This window comes from Leucoraja erinacea, chromosome 3, assembly GCF_028641065.1.
Source record: "Leucoraja erinacea ecotype New England chromosome 3, Leri_hhj_1, whole genome shotgun sequence".
Lineage (NCBI taxonomy): Eukaryota > Metazoa > Chordata > Chondrichthyes > Rajiformes > Rajidae > Leucoraja > Leucoraja erinaceus.
The window spans coordinates 41,530,306-41,548,796 of record NC_073379.1 but is presented as its reverse complement, the minus strand read 5'-3'; the positions used below and the strand labels follow the sequence as shown (position 1 = coordinate 41,548,796).

At 41.9% G+C, this 18,491-nt stretch overlaps 1 protein-coding gene across 1 annotated transcript in view; it reads left to right on the top strand.

Moving 5' to 3' along the window:
• The window catches only part of megf10 (multiple EGF-like-domains 10), a 166,962-nt gene that overhangs the window by 122,746 nt on the left and 25,725 nt on the right, over positions 1-18,491 (top strand). Inside the window, exons 12-16 of the mRNA XM_055632519.1 lie at positions 6,755-6,918; positions 8,853-8,955; positions 15,975-16,121; positions 16,457-16,591; positions 17,470-17,598. Of these exons, the coding sequence (XP_055488494.1) occupies positions 6,755-6,918; positions 8,853-8,955; positions 15,975-16,121; positions 16,457-16,591; positions 17,470-17,598 (678 nt within the window). The remainder of the gene's footprint in view (positions 1-6,754; positions 6,919-8,852; positions 8,956-15,974; positions 16,122-16,456; positions 16,592-17,469; positions 17,599-18,491) is intronic.

The following is an 18,491-nucleotide window of genomic DNA, read 5'->3' as shown; positions in this document are numbered from 1 at the left end:
AAAGGAGAAAAAGGATCAAACTAGCACTAAACACCAAACAGCTTCTGTAGGACCTGGATGGTATTGAGATCAGTGGAGGTGGGATGATGGGGCTTTTGAAGAGCATTAAGGTGGATAAATCCTTGGGGCCTGATGGGATCTATCCCATGTTATTGACGGAAGCAAGAGAAGAAATTGCAGGGGCGTTGAAGATCTTTGAAGCTTTTGTAGCCACAGGCAAGGTACCCAATGGCTGGAGAGTAACCAATGCTGTTCCTTTGTTTAAGAAGGGAAGTAAAGATAATCCAGCACATTATAGACCAGTGAGCCTCATGTCAGTGGTAGAGGGAAGATTTTCGGTATAAGATTTACCTCCATTTGGAAGGGAATGGGTTAATTTGACAGTCAGCGTGGCTTTGTATGCAACAGGGCATATCTTAGTAACTTGAAGGAATTTTTGGAGGAGGTGATTGGTGATGGTAGGGTGGTGGATGCTATGTACATGGGTTTTAGAAAGGCATTTGGCTGATCCAGAAGATTAAGATGCACATGATTCACAGGCATCTGGATTCAGAACTGACTTACTGATAGAATGCAGAGAGTTTTGATGGAAGGGCGTTATTCTGGCTGGTGGTCTGTGACCATTGGAGTTCCATAGGGATCTGTGCTGGGTTGTTTTGTTATACTGTATATATGAATGACAAATTGTTGGAATTACAGACAGTTAGGAAGCCAGTCAAATTCTATGGTGAGATAAAAAGACAGAATTGGTTGGAGAAGTGTCAGCAAGAGTGAGGTGTGCAATTTGGGAAGTTGAATGTAAGGGGAAAGTATACAGTTTATGTCAAACCACAACAGCATTAAGGTACAGATGAATCTTGGGGTTCAAGGCCAATGGTCCCTAAAAATGGCAACACAAGTAGATAGAGTGATAAAGGCGTATGGTATGCTTGCCCTCATTGATCAGGGCATTGAGTATGAGAGTTAGGAATTAATAATGCAGCCTCATAAGACTTTGGTTAGACTGCATTTGGATTATTGTGTAGAGTTCTGCTCGCCACATCACAGGAAGGATGTGAAAGCTATGGAGAGGGTGCAGAAGAGGTTTAGCAGAATGCTGCCTGGATTAGAGGGGACTAGCTATAAGGAAGGGTTGGATAAATTTGGATTGTTTTCTCTGGAGCACTGGAGACTGAGAGGAGACCATTGATGTGGACAGTCAGAACCCTTTTCCCAGTGTAGAGATGTCAAAGATTATAGGGCACACAAAATTGCTGGAGAAACTCAGCGGGTGCAGCAGCATCTATGGAGCGAAGAAAATAGGCGACGTTTCGGGCAGAAACCCTTCTTCAGACTGAGGGGGGGTGGGAAGGGAGAAGAAGGAAAATGTAAGGAAGGGGAGGAGAAGCAAAATTAGGATTCATGCCATCAGGATGCAAGCTGCCCAGGTGGAATATGAGGTGCTGTTCCTCCAATTTCCGGTGTTGTATGAGGTTCTGTTCCTCCAAAGATTATAGGGCATTGCTTTAAGGTAAGAGGGGCAATGTTTAAAGGAGATGTGCGGGGCAAATATTTTATGCAAAAGGCCTGGAACACATTGCTAGGATTGGTGGTGGAGGCCAGGTATTTATTACCACTATCATTAGACTTTTAGATTGGTGCATGGATATGCAGTGAATAGAATGATATGGAACATGTTCAGACAAATTAAATACATTTATTTTGGTATCATGTTTGGCACAGACATTGTGGGCCCAAAGGCCTGTTTATGAGTTGTACTTTTTTTGTGTTCTGTGTTAAATGTAGGTATGTAAAAAGGATCATTAGAGCAAATATAGACCCCCAGCTGACAGGGTTAGAATTTACAATAGGACTAAGGAAATGGCAAGGAAACAAATACTTTGAGTCTGTCTTCACTTACAAATACACAAGAGAACCCAGGCCCCAATGCAAGCAAGGAACACAAGGAATTAAGAATTATTAAATAAATCTTGAACTTTAATTAGCCTGAAGACGGATAATTCCCAAGGACCCGATATCTGTCCACATCAATGTGTGGCTCAGGGGACAGCAGAGGCCCTTGGTTATTACCTTTCAAAATACTGCGGATTCTGGAGTGGTTCCTGCAAATTGAAGGGAACCAAATGCAGCCTCACAATTTAAAGAGGGAGAGAGAAACATATTACTACCAACATCTGTAGTTGAGAAAATGCCAGAATCTATAAAGATACTAGGAAAACAATGCCATCATTCAGCAGAGTCAACATGTACTAGTGAGAGGGCAATCATATTTCACTAATCTACTGGCATTTTCTGAGCATGTATCTTGAAGATGAGGAGGAAACAAGTGGATGGTGTGTTTGGATTTTGAGAAGGCTTTCAATAAGATCCCAGGCAAGAGGTTGAAAAACAGTGGTAGTCCAAAAGGAATATATTAGTTTAGTTTAGTTTAGTTTAGTTTAGAGATACAGCGCAGAAACAGGCCCTTCGGCCCACCGAGTCCGCACCGACCAGCGATCCCCACACATTAACACTACCCTACACACACTATGGACAATTTACACTTATACCAAGCCAATTTACCTATAAACCTTTACGCCTTTAGAGTGTGGGAGGAAATAGAAGATCTTGTAGAAAACCCACGCGGTCACGGGGAGAACGCACCAATTCCGTACAGACAGCACCCGTAGTTGGGATTAACCCGGGTCTCCGGGGCTTCAAGCGCTGTAAGGCAGCACCTCTAGTGCTGTGCCACCGTGCCCCCCGAGTGTGAATTGAAAGTTAGTTGTTTTCAATATAAAACAGCACATTCCAGAAAACATGCTCTTCTAACCACAGGAGGCAGTTCTGAAGCCCTATTGATTCACAATCTACATCAGACATTTAGCTGAGGTGGCTGAATGTAATATTTCCATGTGTAGGAAGGAGCTGCAGATGCTGGTTTAAACCAAAAATTGACATAAAAAGCTGGAGTAAGTCAGCGGGTCAGACAGCATCTCTGGAAAAAAGGAATAGGTGACTTTTCGGGTCGAGACTGTCTTCAGATTGTAGTCCAGTCTGAAGGGTCTCGACCTGAAATGTTACCTATTCCTTTCCTCCAGAGATGCTGTCAGACTGACCCGCTGAGTTACTCCAGGTTTATGTGTCTATCTTCATGTAATATGTCCATGTTTGCCAATTACACAAAATGAAGTGAGAATGTGAATGACGATCAAGATGCAAAGAAGCTGCCAGCCAAGTGAGTGGGCCGCCACACAACTGATCTTTAATGACGGAACGAAGGAAATAGGCGACGTTTCGAGCCAAAACCCTTCTTCAGACTGATGTGAGGATGGGGGGGTGGAGGGGGGGGGGCAGGAGGAAGAAAGGAGGAAGGAAGAGGAGGAGCCAGTGGGCTGAGGGAGAGCTGAGAATGGGAGGAGAAAGTAAGGACTACCTGAAATTAGAGAAGTCAATGTTCATACCGCTGGGCTGCAAATTGCCCAATCGAAATATGAGGTGCTGCTTCTCCAATTTACAGTGGTCCTCACTCTGGCCATGGTGGAGGCCGAGGACAGAAAGGTCGGATTCGGAATGGGAGGGGGAAACGGAATGGGAAACCTGCACCTCCTCCATCCTCATCTATTGCATCCGCTGCTCTAGATGTCAGCTGCTCTTCATCGGTACATCGAGACCAAGCGTAGGCTTGGCGATCGCTTCGCCGAACATCTCCGCTCGGTTCGCAATAACCAACCTGATCTCCCGGTGGCTCAGCACACCTCAACTCAACTACAATGTATAAAAATGTTAAAATAAAAATAAAAAATGCAAAATATTTTTTTTAATTATTGGAGATAATAACAAATTCAAATCGTACTACGTAGCAAAAATCATTCTTTTCATTTTTAATCCTTCAAGTTCCAAATATATGATCACTAGAATCCCCACCCTAAACTCTGTTTTTTGTTATCCTTTAAGAACCACACAAAGCTTCTTTTGTCCTGTCCTTCACAATACAATAAGAATTTGGAAACAAATAAAAGTATCCTTGAAATTAAATAATCTATCAGTACTAACCCCACTATTGAACAACCCCGCATTTAAACCATCTCTCATCGACAGAACATATCAACAATGGGATAGATTGGGGATTAGGAAAGTAGGGGATATGTATGAATTGGGCAAACTGTTATCATTTCAACATTTAAAACTAAAATTTAAACTGAAGAATAATCAATATTTTAAATATATACAGATATGTGACTTTATGAAGAAATATACACATAGATTTCAAACTATATTTTTAGACCCTTTAGAAGAAGCAATGAATATTAAGGCTGATTCACAAAAACTAATATCATACTTTTATAATAATATATTTAATAGAGAATTAACCTCAACAGAAGCACTAAGAGAAGATTGGGAACATAAGCTAATGATAAAGATCTCGAAGGATAGATGGGAAAAGTATCCGATGAACACACATAATTGTTCTATTAATGCAAGACATAATTTAATTCAATTCAAATTATTACATAGACTATATTATTCAAAAACGATGTTGAATAAATTTTATCCAAACATCTCTCCCAAATGCGATAAATGTTTGTTTCAAAACGCTAATATAACACATTCATTTGTAGGATGTACAAAGTTGAATAAATTTTGGAGCGATATATTTGATATATTTACAAAGCTCTTCAAGTCCAGAATAGAACCTAAAATGGAATGGATTATATTTGGAATATAGTAGAAGATATCAATTTAAATAAAGACCAAAACGTTTTTTTTAATTATGGGTTAATAATTGGAAAGAAATTTATACTTTAATTTTGGAAAAATACAACCATACCAACTGTTAAAATGTGAATTAGGAATATGATGGACATAGCACGCCTTGAAGAAATGAGACTTCAACTAATAGATAAATATGACCAATTCTTAAGGATCTCCTTTCATCGACTTTTTGGAATCATGTGATGCAGCGGTACCGTAAAGATTGCTGATTTCAGTTCATGCCATGGATAGATCTACATCTCCGAATACAGATTTGAAAATTTCTCTTTTAAGGGGCCTTCTCTTCTATTTCTACTTTCCACTTTTTCTTTTTTTTATATACACACTTCACGTTTTTCTATTCTCTACCAGTCCTCTTTTTCCCCTTTCTATTGTTTTCTTTTTCTTGTCTTGCTTACTTCCTTCTCAAAACATAAAACTAGAGGTTGTACATAGAATGGATTACGGTATGACATAGTTGGCACCTAAAATTAGGTTCCACTGTACTGTTTTGTACTGTATTAACTCCTAATAAAATAAACAAAAATAATAAAACAAAAGACAAAAAAAAAAGCTTCTTTTGTCCAATTTTCCCCTGATTTGGCTTGGTATGAAATGTTGGATTATTTTGTCATGAGATGTTAAAGGTGCTGCATAATTGCAAGGTTCTGAGGCAAAGTATTGGGCATGATTTTATTGAATAGCAGAGCAGCTATGAGGGGCTGAATGATTTAGTCTGTATTTTTTTTTCATCTATGTTTTGCTGGAAATATTGACTGCTACATAGATAATTTATTGATAATTTATTGATACAAACTTAAAGCACAAGGCATTGGGGGTTCAGTATTGATGTGGATAGAGAACTGGCTGGCAAACAGGAAGCAAAGAGTAGGAGTAAACGGGTCCTTTTCACAATGGCAGGCAGTGACTAGTGGGGTACCCCAAGGCTCAGTACTGGGACCCCAGCTATTTACAATATATATTAATGATCTGGATGAGGGAATTGAAGGCAATATCTCCAAGTTTGCGGATGACACTAAGCTGGGGGGCAGTGTTAGCTGTGAGGAGGATGCTAGGAGACTGCAGGGTGACTTGGATAGGATGGGTGAGTGGGCAAATGTTTGGCAGATGCAGTATAATGTGGATAAATGTGAGGTTATCCATTTTGGTGGCAAAAACAGGAAAGCAGACTATTATCTAAATGGTGGCCGATTGGGAAAGGGGGAGATGCAGCGAGACCTGGGTGTCATGGTACACCAGTCATTGAAGGTAGGCATGCAGGTGCAGCAGGCAGTAAAGAAAGCGAATGGTATGTTAGCTTTCATTGCAAAAGGATTTGAGTATAGGAGCAGAGAGGTTCTACTGCAGTTGTACAGGGTCTTGGTGAGACCACACCTGGAGTATTGCGTACAGTTTTGGTCTCCAAATCTGAGGAAGGACATTATTGCCATAGAGGGAGTGCAGAGACGGTTCACCAGACTGATTCCTGGGATGTCAGGACTGTCTTATGAAGAAAGGCTGGATAGACTTGGTTTATACTCTCTAGAATTTAGAAGATTGAGAGGGGATCTTATAGAAACTTACAAAATTCTTAATGGGTTGGACAGGCTAGATGCAGGAAGATTGTTCCCGATGTTGGGGAAGTCCAGGACCAGGGGTCACAGCTTAAGGATAAAGGGGAAATCCTTTAAAACCGAGATGAGAAGAACTTTTTTCACACAGAGAGTGGTGAATCTCTGGAACTCTCTGCCACAGAGGGTAGTTGAGGCCAGTTCATTGGCTATATTTAAGAGGGAGTTAGATGTGGTCCTTGTGGCTAAGGGGATCAGGGGGTATGGAGAGAAGGCAGGTACGGGATACTGAGTTGGATGATCAGCCATGATCATATTGAATGGCGGTGCAGGCTCGAAGGGCCGAATGGCCTACTCCTGCACCTAATTTCTATGTTTCTATGTTTCTATAACATAAATGTGTGCCTGACCTATTGCAATGCAAATTATATTTCCCTTGATCCCGCCAGGTTGGCATGGGGTGGATTGTTCGATTCCCTGCCCTCGAGGTAAATGGGGTCTTGGATGCAACGCAACATGTCGTTGTGCAAATGGAGGAGCCTGTAACGCTGTGGATGGGAGCTGCACTTGTTTAGCTGGATGGCGAGGGTATAAATGTGTACATCCATGCCAGGTAGGGTGCTTGCCATCACCACATCCTGCAATGAGATTAAAATGGGTATACTTATCCACAGCGTTAAAGAACATCCAAATTCAGGGATACGATTACAAATTCATCAGATGAATGTGTTGCTTAAAATTGGACAATTGATGGTTTGTTAAATTCAGTAACACTCTCAAGATTCTCCCATTCACGAATCCAATTTAGGGTTAGAAAGAAATTAATTCAACAATAGCCAAAACTTACACTGGTTACGAGTATTAACCACTAATGACTAGGCACTGCTTGGAATGTCATCACGAATATCCAGACACCAACCAGGAATTGAAGAAGAGTAACTGGGAGTTAATACTAACCACCAACATTCAGGCAGCGACAACTTAATTTAACAAAGATACAGTAAGTGTTTAAATATTGTTTAGGATGGAACTGCAGATGCTGGTTTAAACTGAAGATAGACACAAAAAGCTGGATTAACTCAGCGGGACAGGCAGCATCTCTGGAGAGAAGGAATGGGTGATGTTTTCGGGTCGAGACCCGAAACGTCCCCCATTCCTTCTCTCCAGAGATGCTGCCCAAAGATCCTCTGCTATAGGATCTTTGATGCTGCCTGTCTCGCTGAGTTACACCAGCTTTTTGTGTCTATCTTCTGATTAAATATTGTTGTTCACCTATCTTATTTTCAGCTTGTTTTCAACTAATTTCTCATCCTGTAACTTACTTCCATTAAAGAAATGCTGCTTTCAAGCATTTTAGCACCAGTTTTAAGATCCACAAGAAAGAACAGTCCTTTGGATTAGTTCGATCTTTGGAACTGTTTGTATGTGCAATAACCAATGTCCAATAACCAAGTGTAAGAATTTAATTAGATACTCTTGGGCCAGCATTCAACATAGCAACCTAGCATTTAGTTTCTTTATAAAAAACCTATATTGTGGGCCATACTGACTTCATGGAATATGAGTTGCTCTTTGGTCTCAACAAAATTAGATTATATCATGAGATCAAGAGATTATCCTAAACATTGGCAGGAACTGTTTTTTCTTGAATTTAGAATGATAATCTCATTCAAATGTTACCGCTTTGAAAGAGAGAGTAGAGATTGTTTCCATAGCTGGGTTATTCCGAATGAGAACATCTCGGGGTAAGAGGTCAGACACTTTAGATTGAGAGAGAAAACATCTTCACTCAAAGGATTTGAACTATTGGACCCCACAGGTCCCTGGATGCCCAGTCATGTTGAACATTAGAGAAGTAGGATTGATAGATTTATGTGTGCTGGGAAAATCATAGAAATTGGAAGGGATAGCATTGTTGAGGTGGTGGGTTAGTTATGTTCTCATTGAATAATGGTCGAGGTTCGAGGGAATGGCCGTCACCTGTTTTCACATTGCAGTTTGTGGCCACCTTCCAGATGCTAACTCGCCCTCCTTTGCATGGGTATGAGACACTGAGACAATAGGAGGGAGGACATTGGCCATCAAACAACTTTGCTCATCAGCCATGGGTCCATGGTCATCTGCCCATCCTTTGAATTGGAATTCAGGGTGCAATCTAGATAATAGTAATCGGAGGAGGTCTTCCAGTTCCTTAAGCCTGTTTTGCTTTCAGTTGGATTATTGTGGCTCAATGGATAGTGAAATGGTGACTTCTTTCTTAACCTCCAATTATCCGCCTAAATCCTTAATACCTCTTGTCCTGCAAATGTTTAAATCCCAGTTCGGATAGGCTCAGTAGCTCTTAGAGGAGAAGGCGATGATATCACATCTCCTGATATCACAATCAGAAGTCTTTCCTTAATTTTGTTAATGTGCTTGGTTTAGGCCATTGGTTTTTATTTCATCGAATTAATTTCTCCGACATAAACATGAGAGGTTTAATTTCTCCGACATTAACATGAGGGATTTAATTTCTCAGACAATAACATATGTTTGTTTGTTTATCAGGACGGCTCATACGGAATTAATTGCATTGAGCGTTGCGACTGCAGTCACGCTGATGGATGTCGCCCTACCACTGGGCATTGCCGCTGTCTGGCTGGTTGGACAGGTCAGTGACAGTTCTTAAGGGATTGCCAAGCTGGATGCAGGAAAAATGTTCCCAATGTTGGGGGAGTCCAGGACCAGGGGTCACCGTTTAAGAATAAGGGGTGGTCATTTAGGACTGAGATGAGAAAATAGTTTTTCAACCAGACAGTTGTGAATCTGTGGAATTATCTGCCATGGAAGGCAGTGGAGGCCAAATAACTGGATGTATTCAAGAGAGAGACAATAGACAATAGGTGCAGGAGTAGGCCATTTGGCCCTTCGAGCCAGTACCACCATTCAATGTGATCATGGCTGATCATCCACAATCAGTACCCCGTTCTGAGGGGTAACGGAATCAAGGGATATGGGGAGAGAGCAGGAACGGGGTACTGATTTTGGATGATCAACCATGATCGTATTGAATGGCAATGCTGGCTCGTAGGGCCAAATGTCCTATTCCTGAACATATTTTCTAAGTTTCTATGTTTCTATGTTTATCCAACGTCAAAGTGACAACTTAATAGCATCCAGTTTGTAGCATAGGAACAAGCTAATTGGTCCATGCTAGTGGTGATGCTCCATATATAACCCCCCCCCCCCCCCCCCCCCACTCCTTCCCTCCCACTCACCTGCCCAAGCTGGAGGGACCTTTCTCACAACCTCAGGAATCTTCCATCAGTGAGTCTGCTCCCCTTCTCCTTTGTATTGAGATTTACAGTACCAAAGGAGTGGTCAAGGGCTTGGAGCCTGGGCTTGGAGCCTAAAGTCGTGGATAAATAGCACTATTTCCTTACTTTCCTTTCTCGCTCAGAGCACTATTTCCTTTACCCTGAACTTCATCTCTGCTATTAGCCTTCATGTGAGCGAGAATTCCACATTCTCACAAGGTTTAGGGGGAAATGGGCCAAACATGGGCAAATGGGACTAGCATAGATGGGTGTCTTGGTCAGCATGAATGAATTGGTCCAAAGGACCTGTTTCCATGCTATATGTTTCTATATGTTGCTCTATGATTCTATGACTCTCACAAGTTTCTGGGGAAATTCTGACGGGATTTATATTGTGATCCAACTGCTGGTTCCACTTCTCTAGCACCTCAGGCTCCAATCTCAGGAATCTCCCTCAACCTCTCCGTCTGAACTCAAAATCTCTGCACTCTCTAATACTAATGAGCAGGGGCTCACTAACAGAGGAACCCTGAGGACATGAGAAAGGTCCATCAAGCTGGGACAGGAATGTGAGGGAGGAGGAATTGTGATGCCTGAAAAATGATAATTTAAAACTGGAATCTTGTGACGACTTTCTGCATTTAAAAGCTGTGGCCAGTGTGAGGTGCGACTAAAAGGGAAGCAGGGTGAAGAAGGCCAACCATTTTGCGAAGAGCAATCATTTTGAGAAGGGCAACCATTTTGATAAGGGCAACCATTTTGAGAAGGGCAACCATTTTGTGAAGTGCTACTTTGAGGTTGATAGCTGTCAGTATAATATAATCACAATTGTAGGAGATCTTTAGTTCCCTCATATTGACTGGGAATCCCATAGTGCAAAGGTGCATAGTGATGCAACGGAATTTTTAAAGTGTGCCTAGGAAAGTTTTATTAAACAATATATGGATGGCTACTAGAGAGGACAAGGTGGCTATGGGGGTGGCACGGTGGTGCAGCAGTAGAGTTGCTGCCTTGCAGGGCCAGAGACCAGGGTTTAATCCTGACTACGGGTTCTGTCAGTACGAAGTTTGTATGTTCTCCCCATTACCATGTGGGTTTTCCCCAGGTGCTCCAGTTTCTTCCCACATTCTAAAGATGTAGTTTGTTAATTGGCTTCATGAAAAGATTGTAAATTGACCCTGGTGTGTAGGATAGATAATACTTGTGTACGGGTGCGATCGCTGGTCGGTGCAGACTCAGTGGGCCTAAGGACCTTTTTTCACGCTGTATCTCTAAACTAAACTAAAATAAACTAAGACTTTGGACATCCTTAAAGAGAACAAAGCAAGGTAAGTGACTGAAGTGTCAGAGGAGGAACACTATGGCCAGTAATAATTATCATTTTATTAGCTTTAAAATATTTTTGGAAAAAGATAGGACCTGTCTACATGTTAAGGTCCTAAATTCGGGCAAGGCTAATTGTGAAAGTATTAGACAGGAACTTGCATGGTTGATTGGGAGATGCTACTTACAGGTTACGGGACATCTGGCAAGTTGAAAGATTTTAAAGGTGATATTGAAAGTATTCATAGACATCATGCATTTATAGAGTGAAGGGCAAAGCTGGCAGTGCCTGTTGGCAAGGGATATTGGGACCCTAGTAAGATAAAAGGAGGCATGCATTAGGTATAGGCTGCTGGGATCAAAAGGAAATACAGGCTAAAAAAACGGCGAACCTGACATCAATGGTGACAACAAGAAGGTACACAGTCCACGGGAGGAAAGACAGTAAGTTTTGCACAAATGACCCTTACTGGGTCTTTACCTACCCCGTTATTCCTGTGATATCGTGCTGACGACCACTCCACTCTGTCTCCTCGCCCCGTGTAAACTACCCTCCTGTGGGTTTTCCCCGCCCGTTTCTTCCCACATTCTAAAGATGTAGGGTTAATTGGCTCATCCTCCTGGTGTGTAGGATCCCCTACGGGTTCGCTGGTCTTGCAGACCGGTGGGCCTAAGGACCCTTTTTTCACCCCTCCCACCCTAAAATAAACTCAGTCCTGAGAGAACAAAGGGTTTCGGCCCGAAACTATCGCCAGTATTTATCATTTTCGCTTTAAAACTAGATGCTGCTGCACCATGCTGAGTTTCTCCAGCTAATTGTTTTGTGTACCTTCGATGCTTTCCAGCATCTGCAGTTCAGATTCAGATTCAGATTCAATTTTAATTGTCATTGTCAGTGTACAGTGACTATGGGAGTTCCTTCTTGAACACATCAATGGTGCATGGTGCCGACATTGCTGGAGTGGGTTATGAGGAATTCAGGATTTGGATAGGCAAGGACCGATTCGGGATAGTCAACACAACTTTGTGCATGGGAAATCAAATCTCTGAAATTTGGCAGAGTGTTTTGAATAAGTCACTGAGAGGATTGATGAGGGTAGGGCAGTGGACGTTATCTACATGAACGTCAGCAAGGCCGAGGGTAAGGTGCAGAAAGATGCATTACATGGGATTTATTTTTTCCCTGGAGCATCAGAGGCTCAGGGTTGACCTTATAGAAGTATACAAATTCGTGAGAGGCATAGGTGAATAGTCATAGTCTTTTTGCCAATGTAGAGGAGTCCAGAACTAGAGAGCATAGGCTTAAAATGAGAGGCTTAAAAGAGACATGAGTGGCAAATTCTTCACACAGAGGCTGGTACATATGTGGAACAAGCTGTCAGAGGAAGTTGTAGAGGTGGGTACAATTACAATTTAAAAATCCCTCAGACAGGTACATAGGTAGGATAGATTCAGAGGAATATGGGCCATATGTAGGCAAATGGGACTAGCACAGTTTTAAAAGCAAGTCTCATGGAAGACTTGGGCCAAAGGGCTTGTTTCCCTGATGAATGTATAACTCTCTGACTACATGACTGTATTAACCTGGCTTTGCCTGATACATCACTGGGCCTCAATGACCCGAATTCCCCGTAGCTCTCCATTGATCCAACCCACTTGCATGAAGTCTCTTCATTAAAAGAATATAGATTTATTCTTCATCACTGATTCCAATGTGACTGCATATGGATGGAAAATATCCGTTTCTAGGAGCCTAAATGCATCCAGTTTCATGAAACAAAACATTTAATGGATCCATCAACCGTGTATGGGAATTAACTGGCAAGGGAAACAAACAATTATTTTATAAAGTGGCCATTGGTCCTAACTGTGGTTTACAATCCAAATTAATTACTTTCTAAAAGGCAAATAATTCTGTTGTGATTTATTACATCTGTTGAGGCACAAAGTGTTACACATGGACTTTAAAAAATAAATTATTATATAGAAATAAAGAGCTGCAGATGATGGTTTACTAAACAAAAGACACACAGTGCTGGAGTAATTCAGCGGGTCAGGCTGCATTCCTGGAGAATATGGATAGGTGACGATTCGGGTCAGGACCCTTCTTCAGACAGAACAGAAATTATTACAACTGATGTGCACATGACCGAGTTCTTTGGTAAAGAACTGTACCAGGTGTCTATTTATTTAAACATATGAATCTCTGCACTGTGTTTTGGTAGATGGATTTACCAAAGCTCCACACGAGTTTGCTCCTATCCCTCTTCATTTACCTCAATCAGCAGATCCTTTTTGCTTGTGTTTCTGCTGCTTCCCTCCTCCCCCACCCCAACAAGTGGAAGCATCTTCTTTATGCCTAACATAACAAACCCCTTTTCATAGCCACAGCCACCTTCTGGGAAGCCCCTCAGCTTTCCACTTCACTGGGTGATGGGGCCCCACTCTGCTCGATCGCTCAGAAGTAACGTGCAGCATATTTTTCGGTATTATTTGTGGTGAATTCCCCTCCAGGTGGGTGCCACCACCAAATAACAGCAAGCTAAAAGCGGTGGCCATCCATGATTTCACAGAAAACAACCTCTGACCCAGGCCCTGTCACAACGGGCTCGGGTGAATGCTGAATTAAACTTACTGTAAGTGCCCCACATGTGAAGCAACGGGCACAGAATGAATGCGCATTTATTTTTCAAGAGCTCCGCCTGAGCTGAAGTTTATTGCAACACTGAGGAATTGCCTAGCAACGAATAAGACTCTCAATGCGCTCTTTGTCCTTCACATTGGCATTCCATTCCATCAGGGTAGTACTTGCTCAGTGGGACAACAAGCTAGAGTAGTCTCCAGAATGATCTTTCTTCTGAAGATAGCGTAAAATGTATATATTAAATGTAACAAAAAAATTTAAATGACAAGATTTATTCTGAAGATTGAGGGGAACCGTTAGTTATTGCAGAAAATAAAACTCTGCTGTTTTTCTAACAAATAAACATGCTTCACTAATTTGCTTTGCAGTATTTACGCTGTTACATAATACATCGTAGTTTCTGTGGGACTCAGTCAGCTTTCCCATCAGCTGTGCTCAAATGATTCATTTAGTAACAAGACAGGCTCAATTGTAACGCCAGTGGAAACAATAAGGTCTAAACTCTGAAATGGATGTTTACTGGCATTCCATTTTAAAAAGAGAGGCATTCAGTGATTGGTGTAAAATTATAAAGGCGACAAGATTGTTTTATTGTATAAACCTTTCTTTTCATTAATATGCTGCAGATTATGTGACACGTCTGCTGGTGGAGTCTGGAGTAATTTGTCCCACATGTTTATCATATTGATCTTTATAGTTTTGGAACTAAAGTGCTGCACATAACATGTCAACATCTCAAGATAGTCGTTACGTTGCTCCACACTCTCCTTCCTGGTACATCGAGCTATCCCGGAATCACGAGCAGTTCATGTGTGAAGTGATTTTAACTTATCATCATGCATCACACAAAAACAACTGAATATCCCAATGATCTCATTGAATGGTGGAGGAAGCTCGAGAGGGCGAATAGTCTCATCCCGATCCCATGTTTCCATCCCAAATGCGGCAGCTCCTTTCTCCCTGTTTCTAAGAGTTTTATTTGGAACTGTTAATCCCTTTTTTGACCACAGTGCATTCTTGCATTAGCAAACTGAAAGCACCATGAACATAAGCTTTAGTCAAGCTCCCTGTCAGAAATACTAATACCAGGGACTGGGCAGCACAATGGTGCAGCCAGTAAAGCCGCTGCCTCACAGCGCAAGGTTCCTCACCTCAGGTGCCCTCTGTGTGTGAAGTTTGCACATTCTTCTTGTGACCGCGTGGGTTTCGTCCGGGTCCAGTTTCCTCCCACATCCCCAGAACGTGCGTTAATTGTCAACTGGTGTGTTGGTGTCTAGGGGGAGAATCTAGGGGGAGTTGATGAGAATGTGAGTCAAATAAAAATGGGATTAATGTAGGATTCGTGGAATTGGGTGTTGAGGGTTGGTATGGACTGTGGGCTGAAGGGCCAGTTTCTGTGCTGTATCTCTGTGATTCTATGATTATTGTGTGGATGACGGGGTTAAGTTTAAAAAAAAAAATTTCCTCCACCTGGAAACCAGATGATGTCCTGCGATACAAACAGAATCACGTTTCCTCCATTTCCAAGATGTTTATGATTTGCCTTGTGTGCCTCCCTTATTTTCTGTTCCTGATTGTGGCTTTAGCATGGTAAAATGTCCCCAGGTGCTTCTCGTAAGTGGCTATCAGCACAATTTAAACTGAGCCATGTAAGTGATGAAGTACCTGATCAAAGTTAAGTTTATATCCTCTGACGACACGTAAGGCTTTATGACCCACAAAGTCTAAGCAAGCCCTCAGAACATTCCCATCATCAGTCCCATACCCTCATTTATTTCCCTCTCTCACGTACTCACCAACTCCCCCTTGATTCGCCTACCACCCATCTCAACAGCAACGTATAATTGGGACATGGAAGGAAACTAGAGTAACCAGTTGGCAGAAACTGGTGGACGTTGCCCATCAACCATCAAAGTCATCAACCCCATGCACAACCTTAACTACAGTAGCTACCTCAACACCGAACTACTATGACTTTGCACTACTAAAGTTGCACTGCGTAATTTGGCTCACATTGTTATATCCTGGTTTACCTAGATTAACTGATATTTTATCGCATATTTATTTGTTGTGTTTTTGCATTTAATGTACCTGTAAAGCTGAAAAAAAAAGGAATTTCACCACGCTGGTCCCGGTGCAGATGACAATGAAACGCTCTTGAGGTCAGGATTGAACTTGGTTTGCTGGAGCTGTGATGCAGCAACACTAAATGCTGCAGCAGTAAAGGGAGGTACAAGTAGAGGGAAGGAGGTCTCACTGTGGTTGCTGTTTGGGTGACACAGGCACTATTGCCAGAAGCACAATCACTCAGGCACCGTGATGGTGCAGATTGAACAAGTGTTCTGTTGGAGTTGAACTCCAGGGCTCCTCTCATTGACTGTGACTCCTCATGCTCTGTATTTGCAGGGATTCACTGTGACAGCGTGTGTGCCGAAGGACGTTGGGGGCCAAACTGTACCTTGCCCTGTAACTGCAAGAATGGAGCCTCCTGCTCCCCTGATGACGGGGCCTGCAAGTGTGCACGGGGATATCGAGGAACCACCTGCCAACGCAGTAAGGAATCCAGCCACTAACTTCAGTATCAGATCTAACTTCAGTACTTCAGCAGTAACTTTCCTGTAGTTAAAATCTTAAGGCTGAATTTTAGTAGCCCAAATCAGGCCTGTTGTATTTGAGATTGGCGTTAACCTTTTCTACGTTTCCCGCTGAACACAATCGATGTCTATCTTGTCCACTAATATCTTATGTGTCTCTGTGTCAAATTTTGTGTTCCAATAACTCCCCTATTGTTTGACTTAACTGAAAGCGGTATCAGACTAGGTAGTGTTGTTTGTTTCTGTCAAATGCACTGAGTTCATGTAATGTGACCAGTTAACTTTCCATTCCAGTCTGTTCTCCTGGATTCTATGGGCACCGTTGCAGTCAAGCCTGTCCTCACTGTGTCCATAGCATTGGGCCTTGCCACCATGTGACCGGCCAGTGTGACTGCCTGCCTGGTTTCACAGGAGCTCTTTGCAATGAAGGTACTTTCTTCTTTTCCACCTGGACCAGAAACCTTAGCACATGAGTTCTGTTTGCATGCATCCTGATGTTGTTCTGTGAGGTACGTATGTCGATGAACAGAGGTAATAGTCGTATCACCTGCACATTTGGTACAGAGGTAGTGTTTTCTCTCCTGGTCAGCTATCACCCTCTGTAGCCATCAAATCACCCAGCACGTTAATTCCTGAATCAAAATTCACGTCAAGTCCCAATAACCCGTCACTCACTATGTTCACTGATTTTCATCAGCTTCTTTCCATGGCTCTTCCCATCCTTATTTTCTGATTTCTCCCTGATCTTCCTCCATCCCTCTGTCGGTAATTTCCCATTTTACCTCCAAAATCTTTCTGTTCCTTTAATTATGGTTTCTTGTTTCTCTCATAGTTCTGTAGTTCTCATAGGGCATTCTATAATGTCATCCAGTAAATGCATGAATGGACACTGCTAAGAAATGCAAGTGTTGGGAAAAGGTAATGAATAAAAGTAGTGAATCCTGCTCTGTCCTTAGGCTAACGATTTGGTGGATGTTTAGGGCTTGGCAGCAAACAAAATCTATCTAACAGACTTTCTGCAAACGAGAGCAAACGGGGTTCAAAATCAAAACCACAGGCTCACAATAGAAGAATTATTTATTGTACAAAATGCAATGAGCAAACAGTAATTCTGTATCACAAATTATGTAATTCGATCAAAGTTGCCACAGTGTACGATCTCCAGGAATGATTAAGTACCTAATTACCTCAATTTTGGCCAGTAAGTGTACTGCCACTATCTGTAATCTTAAGGCAATTTATTCATTTTTATATGAAAGAAAGGATTGCTGATTTTGTATTTTAGATTTTTTGTTTTTATTTTACAGTGTGTCCGAGTGGACAGTTCGGAAAGGGCTGTACTAGAGCCTGCACTTGCACTAACAATGGAACATGTAACCCCATTGATGGCTCCTGTCAATGCTATCCTGGCTGGATTGGAAGTGACTGTTCTCAAGGTATGTCCTTCCCTGGACATTTCATGCAGATTTTTACAAATATGTCTTAAAATATGTCCTTCTCTCCACTATTTATGTTACCTTTGCAAAACTTAAATCAAGCTCTCTGCGATTCTAATATAGGTTCATGCTGTTGTGTGTTTTGACTGTTCTCCATAAATTCTTCTTGATCTTTTATAGATTACTTGTTAGGCTGCAGTGAGAGTGAAGTGATTGTTTTAGGGCATCGGACTTTGAGAACTAAGTCAAGGATCCAGTGAAGCTACAAAAGTGAATGGTCCCAGGCATAAGGGTTGTGCAGAGAGCTCGAAGTAGCTTCTAAGGGCAGAGACAGTTATTTAGTAGAGACGTTTAAAATGATGTTAGACACAAAAAGCTGGGGTAATTCCGCGGGACAAGCAGCATCTCTGGAGAGAAGGAATAGGTCTTAAAATGATGAATGATTTTGTGGATGAGGTGAAAGCTTCCTCTGGCACGAGGATCAGAAAGCAAAGAACTGGGATTTAAGAGACGTGGGAAAATATCCAGAGGGGAAATTGTGGAGTTGTTTTTATATGCGATGAGTTGGTCTGATCTGGAAGGTGTGACCTGAAAGTAAAACAGATTTGTTTGTAACTTTCAGAAGAGAATTGTATAGATGCTTGAGAAGGATAAATTTACAGGACTGTGGGCAATAGACTAAGTGGCCATCATTTGCTGATTCTGTTGCCTAGAAATTGGATAGTATTCCATTATTTTTCTCCAGCACAATGCCATGTGTTAGCATTGTAGAGGTTCCTGAGGAGGTTTACGAGAATGATCCCAGGGATGATTGGGTTAAAATATTGTGAGCGTTTGATGGAGTTTAGAATGATGAGGGAGGGTGGATCTCATTGAAACTCACCGAATAATGA